Below are 11,430 nucleotides of genomic sequence, written 5' to 3' on the forward strand. Positions count from 1 at the left end.
CATTGAACCTACTCCCAAGAAACGTATATAACAAGTGCAGGAGATCCAGAGATCACCTTTAAAAAACAAAATACTACTTGACTTACAATACAGATACTCCTTGATTTATGACCACAGTTGGGATCAGATTTTTCATTGTAAATTGGGACAGATGTGAATTGAATCAAACCTGATTTTTATTTTTGAGATTGTTAAACAAATCATCACAATTATTAAGTGTATTGTGTGGTTGTTAAGCAAATCCAGTTTACCAAATATCCTTACCAAAGGGTATTTTTTGCCAAAACTCAGCAAAAAAAAAATCACAAATCACAATCAAGTGAGTGCAGAATACTGCTCTGGTCTTAAATGCAAATTCGTACCAAGCATCCAAATTGTGATCATGTGACCACAAGGGTGGTGTGACTATTATAAATGATTGCCAGGTGAAAAGATGAAAAGTCACCTTTTCCAAGGACATCATAATTTTGAACAGTTGTTAAATGGATGATTGGAAGCCAAGGATTATCTGCAGGCCTGTGAAAGCCACAAGAAAAGTTTAAGTAGATTAAGTAACATCACCAAAACAGGGCTAAAAATTTGGGGCCAGTTTTCCAGAAGAGGATGTTTCCTTTTTCAATACAGGTTTGGTATCCCCATAAGATATTTTTCATGTTTAAACATTTAATTTAAAATACTGCAAAAAAGATGGCTCTCAAAATAAGCAATTTACTGATACTGTAGTGTACTTGTTTGCATACTCGTAATACTGCATTCCTATTGGACAGATACCATCACTGGGGATTGGTAGATAACAACAGTTCCGATTGGCCGCCTAAGCGGGGGAAGTTTAAATAAATGCCATTGGTTGCAAGCCGCGAGCAGCCGCTATAAAAAGGGCTGCCACGGCTCGACTTTAGTTGAAGTTACTGACAGTTAATAAAGAGCTGAATTCAACTCCGGTCTCGAGTCTGCTTTTGTTCTGGCGATAGAACACTGGCGATGAAGGAGGGATTGAAGGAACAAAGACCGTAAGCACATGGCAACGACAGCCGAAAAATCAACAAGATGGCCGGCAACAACTCGCCACCCGCACCGTTCAACCCAACCGAAGAAGACTGGGAATCATATATTGACAGGTTCCTGATGTTCTTAGAAAGCAACGAACTACAAGGAATCACTGACCAGAGGAAGAGAGCTGTATTCCTGACGCATTGCGACCCGACCATTTTTAAAATGGCGAAGGCATTAGCGAGACCAAATGATGTCAAACAGATGGCATGGCCAGACCTGAACCGAATGCTGCGAAACCATTACGCGCCCGTTGTGTCCAACCTCATTCAAAGACACAAATTTTACAAATGGGTTCAACAAGAAGGCAAGAGTATTGGAGACTTCGTAGCAGCATTAAGGGACATTGGAGGGGCATGCAAGTTCCTCAACATGGATGAAGCCATGAAGGATTACATAGTCCTCGGACTGAGAGACGCTACCCTGCAGAGCAAGCTGCTAAATCGACCCAACATTACTGCGAATGAAGCCATCGCTGAAGCAACCGCAGCTGAGGCAGCAAAGAAAACTGCAGTGAAAATGAAGCAAATGAATACAATAAACAGCCCAAACCAGAGCAGAGAAAAGAAAGCGGAAGGTACCCAGAAACATACTACCGCAACTACCCACCATGAAGACATCGAGTCATCAACCAACTCCGAGAAAGAAGACGAAGAAGTAAACAGACTCCAATCAGAGCAAAACCAGCAAGAAAGAAGAGGGAGAAAACCTGATTTTCAGTGTGCCGGGTGCCGAGGAAACCACCCGCGTTCTGAGTGTCATTTTTTGGATGCCACCTGCAGACACTGCGAAAAACGGGGGCACATTGCAAGGGTCTGCCGAAACAAAAGGACCTATAGTCCAAAAAGACGAGGCAGTACCCCCCGCGCCCCCCCCAGAACTAAGGAGAAGCTGACCGGAAGTCATTGGAGATGAGAAAATAGAAGTCAACAACTCAATGAGAAGGAAGAAACACATCAGACAATTATTATTGGAACTGCCAGAGCAACCAGTACTAAGAAGGTTCGAATAAATGTCCAGATAGAAGGAGAGCCATGCGAAATGGAAGTAGACTCCGGCTCATATCTGTCAATAGTATCATGGAACACGATAAAAAACTTGATACCAGACATACAATAAAAAGAACTCGAAGAGCAAAGCCTGACGATAAAAGACTACCAAGGAAACAAGATACCGGTAGTGGGATTGGGACACTTCAAGGTGAAATTTAAGAAACACACTGAAATTCTTCCATTGACCATCATTGACCAAGACCGCCCCAGCCTGCTTGGTGTAGAATGGTTCGAGCCTCTAGGAATCGAAGTGACAGGAATCAACAGCGTCACCGTGACAGACTGGGAAAAAGACCTGATGGAGGAGTTTCATGACGTATTCGACAGGACCTTAGGCAAGTACCGTGGGACCCCTATCTCATTTAGCCTAAACCTGAACGTAGCCCCTATCAGGCTTAAAGCCAGACGGGTACCATTTGCATTAAGGCCAAAAATTGATGAGCAACTGAACAAGCTCATCGCACAAGGGGTGTTAGAGCCAACCGACCATGCGAGATGGGAAACCCCGATTGTGACCCTCGTGAAACCAGATGGGTCCGTGTGCATCTGTGGTGACTATAAGGCCACTCTGTACCATGCATTGCAACAGAGTACATACCCCGTTCCAGTAGTCCAGCACCTGTTGCACTCGTTGTGGGGAGGAAAATATTTTGCAAAGCTCGATCTCACGCAGGCATATCAACAGTTACCAGTTGATTCTGAGACAGCAGAGGCACAAACTATTGTAACACATAGAGGAGCCTTTAAACGCAACAGATTACAATTTGGTGTCAGCGTGGCCGCCGGTGTTTTCCAAAGTCTGATGGAACGCCTCCTCCAAGGACTAAAAGGGGTGATTTCCCTATTTCAATGATGTACTAATATCAGCCGGAAATAAAAAACAACTAAAAGACCAGCTAAGGGCAGTCTTGCAAAAGTTTAGAGAAGCAGGACTCAAGGTCAAAAAAGAAAGATGCCAACTTGCCACAAATCAGGTTGAGTTCCTAGGATATCTTATTGATGAAGCAGGAATCCACCCCACCAAAAAAAAAAATACGAGCAATAAAAGAAGCACCCAGACCTAAAAACAAAACGGATTTACAGGCATTCCTGGGACTCCTTAATTTTTATCATGTCTTTTTGCCACAAAAGGCAACAATAGCGGAACCACTGCATAGATTGTTTGATAAAAAAGCCATCTGAAAATGGGGTCGACAAGAAGAAGCTGCATTCCAAAGAATTAAGGACTTAATTACATCCAAATCTGTATTGATCCAATACAGTGACATGCTACCACTAACTGTCACCTGCAACACTTCACCATTCAGCGTAGGCGCAATACTTAGCCACACACTACCGGATGGTAGAGAGGCACCGATCACCTTTTATTCCAAGACGTTGTCCAAGACTGAAAAAAACTACAGCCAACTGGATAGAGAAGCCTTGGCCGCTATCTCGGGGGTAAAACGCTTTCACAAATATCTTTATGGTAGGACATTTTCTTTGATTACCGACTACAAACCATTGCTAGGAATCCTGGCTGGAGACAGGGCCACCCCCAACATCCTGTCTCCAAGGATGACAAGATGGTCGGAATTTCTTGCAGCCTACAATTACAAGCTCATCTACTGACCAGGAAAAGCCATACCCCATGCAGACGCATTGAGCCGCTCACCACTACCAGGCTACGATGATGACCCAGCTCCCACCACACACACCCTGCAAATTGAAACAATATCGAACTTTCCCATCACCGCATTGGACATTGCAAGGGAAACAGCAAAAGATGCACTGATGGCCCGAATCCTGAACTGGGTGGGGAGGGACTGGCCAGAAAATGAAAAAAACGAGACTTTTAAACCGTTCAAAAACCGGCAAACTGATTTGTCAATTGAGAAAGGCTGCATATTGTGGGGGGATAGGGTTGTTGTTCCATGGAAATTGCAAGAAGATGTGCTGAACATGTTACATGAAGGACACCCGGGCATGGTAAAAATGAAGTCCCTGGCCAGAAGCTACGTCTGGTGGCCAGGAATAGACAAAGACATTGAAACCTGGGTCAAAACATGTAATAAATGCCAGTTCTCCAGACCTAACCCCCTTTAGCACCAGTCCTTGACTGGGAAACACCCAGAGGCCCCTGGTCAAGGATCCATATAGATTTTGCCAGACCCACAAAGGGATATACATATTTAATCATCCTTGAGGCCTACTCGAACTGGTTAGAGGTCTGCATCATGAGTTCAACAACGACTGAAGCCGTCACTAAACAACTTAAGAAACTTTTCGCCACTCATGGTCTACCAGATGTAGTAGTATCGGACAACGGCCCACAGTTCACAGCTTTAGCTTTTGAACAATTTCTCACAGAACAAGGAATACAACATGCTCTGACAGCGCCAGCTCATCCAGTGGTGAACGGAAGGGTGGAACGCATGGTTCGGTACACAAAAGAAGCATTAGAAAAACTTGAAGGAGGCGACATGCAGGACAAAATCAACACCATGCTCACCATTCAACATATAACACTGTGCACATCAACAAACAAGAGCCCAGCTGAACTTCTTATGGGCAGAAAATTGCGCTCATACTTGGACAGACTACACCCCACCTACAACCCCGAAAAGCCACCAGTACCACACGTTTATACCAGGTGACCTGGTATATGCAAAAAATCTTACCGGAGAACCGTTGTGGCTACCAGCCACAATAACACAAATTACAGGCCCCCGATCGTACTGGTAGAGACAACCGACGGCAGATCGTGGAAAAGACACATCGATCTACTATGGTCTCGATACATCGAACGCAACACCGACACACCCCAGAACATAGAAAAGACACATCCACAAGAACCGATAGACAATAATAATAAAACCAGAGGGGGGGGGACCTTTAAATAATAAAAGAAAGAAAAACCCTCCATTAACAAACCTCCAACCAGAAACTGAAAACCCAAAAAGAAATAAAAACTACTTACCATTGGGCGAATTTGAAAAAAGAGAGCTGAAGGAGAACCAGGAAAGAAGCAGCCAAGCTGACTCTACCTGCCCGAACACATCAGATAGGAGCAACAGCACCCATCCAACCAAACCAACAAGGCACGGCGGGAGCGGCATGGCTGAATCATCCTTCCAGGAGGTTCCAGAGAGAAGAATGGGAAAGACGGCGAGCCTGTCCGAACTGACCAAGGTCAACACAGAGACTGAACTGAGCAGGTCAACTAGGACCCACAAAAGCCCCGCCTACTTACGCGACATCACGTAACGTTGGACCAAACCAAGAGGGGAGGGGTGTAGTATACTTGTTTGCATACTCCTAACACTGCATTCCTATTGGACAGATACCATTGCTGGCGATTGGTAGATAACAACAGTTCCGATTGGCCGCCTAAGCGGGGGAAGTTTAAATAAATGCCATTGGTTGCGAGCTGCGAGCAGCCGCTATAAAAAGGGCTGCCGCAGCTCGACTTTAGTTGAAGTTACTGACAGTTAATAAAGAGCTGAATTCAACTCCGGTCTCGAGTCTGCTTTTGTTCTGGCGATAGAACAGATACAAACAGCAATTTGCAATTTAGGGTTTGGGTTCACCTATGTCGATCAGTCCTATACTATCTGGCTGCAGCCCTAATCTATAATTTAGTTTCAACGCAGCATTAAATTTTTAACGGATAAACTAGTGAAGACAAACCTTAATCCATGTATTACCACAGAAAGGTGTGAAAGATTTAAACATTTTAATTTATATTTAACAATAATAGCCATTTTTCTATCTTTACCTTTCTTTACCTCTACCACTTCATAAAGTATGGGACAGAGGGGTTCCACAATTTGTCCCTTTATTTAAATAGATTACAGTAATCATTAAAAGGCAGAGAGAAATTGCTGCTTTTAAAATAATCATTCAATTGTCCTAATTTAAGTAGTTATTTTAATTGTTTTACAATAAGTAAGATTAAGAAATATTAGAAATAGAAAATAGAAAATATATTTTTATAATAGAAGAAATTTAAAAGGAAGCACAAAAGGTTCATGAAATACTAAAGTTGCTGCCTGCTTTATTTGACAGAACACAGGCAACTTCTGTTTGAAAGAGCTATTTTTCCTAATCTGGTTTAAAGCACTGCAAAAAAAAACAAATACAAATGTCCCAGTGTTGCCCTTTACCAGTTAGCCTTCACTGAGTAGGCACATGATAGTAATCAAAGATTTTTTCCACTACAAGATGGAAAAAATCTCCACTGAAGCCATAGGTATTTTTAACCTCCCAAAGAGAAGTGGGAATGGTGGTTGACGCTCTCCTTAACAGTAAATCATATTGTAATCTGAGGATTTTATTATAACAAAGGTCTGGATTGTTCTTTAACCTACTCATGCCCAAGTTCCATTTCTGTAATATCCATAATTGAAATATGAGGTGCCTATTTATTTGTAAGTTTTAAAATGGTGTTCCTACTGCAAAATCTGCTTTCCCAAAAGACAACCATGAGGTATCGCTTCATGAGATAACAATCTACCAATACCTCAGTAATAATTAGTGGTTAAAAATAAGATAATATACAATCTACATTTTGTAGCAAGGGGGAGCTGTATTCAAGTTTCTTTAACTAAAGACACCATCTTTTGACCTTTATTTCCCTCATAAAACATCTGAGTTATAGGCGAAATGCCTAGTTATTGAAAGGAACTTTCTAGTTACCTCCAAAGAGCTTCTGGACGTCCTCAGGAAGGATATCTGCTGCAGCTTTCATTAGGGAGAAATCTAGAGTAAAAAAAAACAAATCTGCTAGGATTTATTGCTTCTTCTACTATTAGCAGTTGCTGAAGGAAAAAGGAAGCAAGGAGATTCAGCAGACTGTACAAAGAAAGGGAAGGGCCTGTTTGCCTCCTTTACAATTGCAAGTCCCTCCTTCTCTAACAGAAAAGGCTGAGCATGCACCTGTGAGAGAGTCAGAAATGCAGCTGTAATTCAATTGTTTGGAGGAAGCATTTCCTCCTTTCTCATCATAGTAATCCAAACCATGTTGTTTTGATTGAACCTAAAGTGATAGTAAGAATATATTTTTGGTGTCTCTAGAATGTACAATTTTCACAGAAGTTGGGCCCAGGGAAGCTTCCATAGGATATCATAGAACGGCCCAGCTTTTTAGAAAGGCCGCTTTTGAGTGCCTGTTTCTTTGGATGTATAGTGTTTTTTATTTTACTTTTTTAGAATTAAACACTAACATCAGGGATGTTTCCTAAATATTACCAGTTTAAACTTTTTTATAAGAGCAGGAAATCCAACATTCATGCAATAAGGCAAAACAAGCAATTTTGCTGCAAGAACACAGACTGAATGTGTCCTTTTTCCTTGGCTGGAAAATCCCACTGGTTTTTCTAGAGAGATTCTCTAACAGATCCACCAAGTAATCTAATTAAAACATAATCAACACTTGGTGGTGGTGGTGGTGGTACATTTTTAAAAAAATTCGTTCTGCGATATTTTTTTAACTTTTCCATCTAATTTACCACGTTGGGATTTTTTGGTGAGTCAAGCATTAATGAGATCTAGCTCTGCTTAGTTTCCTGGATCAACTAAGGTCACTTAGTTCAGGGGGTCGCCAACCTTGGAAATTATAAGAATTATGGGCTTCAACTGCCAAAATTTCACAGCCAGCATAGCTGGTTGAAGAATAATGGAAACTGAGGTCCAAAAGTCTTAAAATTGCCAAGATTGGAGCCCCCCTGAACTAAGTGATCTTGCTTGGAATGTGTATCCAATTTTTAATATATTTTAATTTATAAATTACATATAAATTATATGTATCTGTACATGCTCCAAATATCTCTGATATCAGACTTCCTGTGTAGTTAAATATCTCTGATCTTGAAAGTGTTTTTGTAACACATGCTCAAAGCTTTTAACGTTGGATATGAATAGAGATTCTTAATCTTTGCAGTCTACATTTTTAGATTTAGACTAAGAGTAGCACCAAATAACTTTAGCAAAGCAATACATTTATTGGAAAGCATGTATTTCACAGACTTACTGCCAGTAAGTATGAATATAAATAGGACAAAGACTTCATATTTTTAAATGAGCAGCTGCAATGAACCAAAGGTTTTTTTAAGAGCTTTGTTTTTGGTTGTTTTTGAGTTTAAAAAGAAAGAAAAAGGAAGTGGGTTCATGAATATATTGTTGGATAGCTCTGAGGTGGTAAAGGTAATATCCTTTCTTAAGTTATTATTCTGAGGAAACATGTTGAAACATCAAGTTTCTGTATCTTTATAAACTAAAGCCAACTCTTCTTCATTAACTTAGAAAATATTGATTTTATTGGTAAAGTTCAATAGTTTCAAACAGTTTTAAACTCTCATCGTATTATTTAGAAATTAGTACTCTGCTACTTTGTCATCTATTACATTGGTATAAACAGGCTTCTCTTTGTTATATTACATGCATGAACTGTTGTTCCTTATGCATTTAATTTTTTTCTTTGTATAGCCCATTTAACTTTGTGGCTTGCTTCACACATCACTGTTTCTTTTAATAGTCATTTATTCAGTAAAGCACAATGGCTATATTTATACATAACACTAACCCTTAAAGCAACATGTAAACAACCATTTTGGAGCCAGAGCACATTTGGAAAGTTAAAAGCATCTTGTGGATCATAAAATGGTTGCCATTCACAAAATGGCTATGATGGTGAACTAATCACAAAACAAGAGGAAGTAGCTTCGCCATTTTTGCAGGTTCACATTGTACATGTTGATGTTTTTGTATTATCTACTCAAGTGTCTGCTGTGATGATAATGGAAGCTTTATCATAACTGGTTAGGTTTACATAACATGGTAAGAAACACAATGACTTACAAACAAAATTGAAAAATTCACACAATATGTAAGCCATACAAAGCTAAGACTCAATATGTATTGCAAAACTCCAAGTGACTACCAGATGGCAGAAAATCATGTCAAAAATTCACACTTTTTGCTACCATCTAGCAATCATCCAAGTTTCTATGGTCTAGATGTTGGAGCTCTATCATGAATCATGTCTGAAAGGTAAAGCAGGAATACATGATGTAATGGAGAGCAGATGGTGAAAATAAACAGAAGAGGTGCATGCCAACAACAAAGAGGCCCAACCTCATCAGGATGATGAAGAAAGGTAAACCAAAATAAAACTAGCTATTCTTCAGGAAGTAATTGTGTAGTAATTAGCCAACTGCCAAATAATGCCATAGATATTGATATTATCCCCACAGAATTTCTGAGACCTGTAATCACCCATAACCATCACAATGTTATACCAGAAAAAATGGGGAATGTGATGGAATGTGCACCTGAACACAGAAGGAAGAGCATTTTGCCAACTCTGGGGTTCCCAGGAAGCAATCCAGATCACTGCCCTGCCCCGAGCTGGATGGGGGGAGGGGAAAAAGTTCCAAGTAGCCAGTTCCTAGAATCTCTCAGGATAGATTTAGTACTTCTATCTTAAGTTTAACAAAGTTCCATCTGTTAGATATAAGAAAATAAGAGATTGGACTCATTCTCATTCAGTATTCATTCCATTGCTAAAAAAGGTCAACTCCTAGGATTGCTACAATTACTGCATCTTTCAGACTAGCAAGATTCTCCTTAAGATTATACAATGATATTTGGAACTGACCATCAAAAGGGAAATTCCAGATGTTTATACTGGCTTCAGATGAGGGTTGTGGCATTTGTGACCATATTGTAAATCTATGCTAGATCATGAGAAAATCTCAAGAATATAAAAATAACATTCACATCTACTTTATTGACTAAAAGAAAGTGTGCTGTCCAGCCAGTGTATGGGATTTGAATAGTTAGGTAGCAATTGTGAGCTGTCCCCTTAAGGGAATGCATCATGGTAAATGTAGTTAAGGTATCCTGGGAAATGTAGTCCATATCACGTGACCACATCTGTAATCCTGATTGGTCACTAAATTGACCCTCGAGGGGTTCGGGGAGGTTTTCCTCCCTCTTGGCTGAACTCGTGGACTCATAGTAACTCCTCTACTTCTATCGCTACAACATGGGGAAAAAAGGATAGAAGATAAATCATCTTTTTATCTACAAGACAGATATACAAAGGATTGCTCATTAAAGAAGAACTTCATCACAAATGTGAGTTATGAGGATACCTGATGAACCAATAAATGTACTTTGTTATGGATGTCTTATTGAGTTATCTATCTGCATCTGCACAGCTTAAAAATCCACTACTGTACAGAGTACAGAAAAGTAAAAAGATGGTTATCTCCTAACCCATCTCATAGTGATAGAAAGCAGCTGCCATGAGTTAGGGAGTTCAGGCAAAAGTGAGGAAAACCTCCCCCAACCCCTCGAGGGTCAATTTAGTGACCAATCAGGGAAGCACAGGGATGAATCTCAACCACAGACTCTACTCGTCAGTTACACAACTGACGTTGTATGACCTAAAGTACGAGATTCACTTCCCACCAACAGCAAACCTTCCCCAACTGATGTTGTACATACTAAGGTCCAAGATTCTCTTCCCAACACTAGCATCCCAACTCCAACATCTCATGGCCTGCCAGGTGAGCAAATTAACCGACCAGCGCTCAGAACAACTTCTGAACAAGTTGACATGCAACCAATCACAAGTGCCACACTCAATCCTGAGGCTAAAGAGTTCTCACCACAACCGCTAAACAAATCTGACGCACAGCGTGGAACTTACACCCAACCTCAAAAGGTACTACCTACATATGTGGGGGCGGATACTGACCTCCTCATAAAGTACTCTCTGGTGAACCACATACCATCCACAACACATGCCCTCGAGCCAGAATGCCACGCCTCTGATGATGTCATACGAAGAGATGACTTGCCCTCACAGAGAAGTAACAGATAACCATCACTAAGGTGTGGAAGGTTAGACTTAGCAGCCAGTGGTGTGTACAAATTCAACAACAAGCCAGGCAGAGAATACCTACTATGGGAGTCTATTTTCACGAGCACCACCCAAAGCGAACAGCTGCTTCCCGGTGAAGAACTTAAATTTCTGTTGGCATGGCTAGGACCACGGTCTAGCTACATGGTGAAACACATTTACACGGGCTTACTTAACGACCCAGACACCACTCTAAAACGAAAGTGGGATGCTTTGAACCAGAAATATGGCAAAGACACATTGATGGAATACTCGCTCCTAGAAAGACTTTACAGTTTCCCATGTATCACCATCCACAAAACCCGAAAACTAGAGGACATTTCCCACATCCTTACGGAGCTACAAACAGCCAAAGAATGTTCTGACTTAGCAGGACTGGCTTGCCTTGATCTCTTCATAATGCAAGAAGCAATCATTGGC

The 11,430-nt window shown here is 40.9% G+C and overlaps 1 protein-coding gene across 1 annotated transcript in view; it reads right to left on the bottom strand.

The window, feature by feature from the left end:
• The window catches only part of SKAP1 (src kinase associated phosphoprotein 1), a 502,719-nt gene extending 495,765 nt beyond the window's left edge, over positions 1–6,954 (bottom strand). Inside the window, exon 1 of the mRNA XM_087915468.1 lies at positions 6,780–6,954. Coding sequence (XP_087771594.1) covers positions 6,780–6,831 — 52 coding nt within the window. The 5' untranslated portion in view covers positions 6,832–6,954. The remainder of the gene's footprint in view (positions 1–6,779) is intronic.
• Positions 6,955–11,430: the final 4,476 nt, after the last annotated feature.

The sequence above is a fragment of the Pseudonaja textilis genome, chromosome Z (genome assembly GCF_049901715.1).
Source record: "Pseudonaja textilis isolate UNSWEBS1 chromosome Z, rPseTex1.2, whole genome shotgun sequence".
Taxonomy (NCBI): domain Eukaryota; kingdom Metazoa; phylum Chordata; class Lepidosauria; order Squamata; family Elapidae; genus Pseudonaja; species Pseudonaja textilis.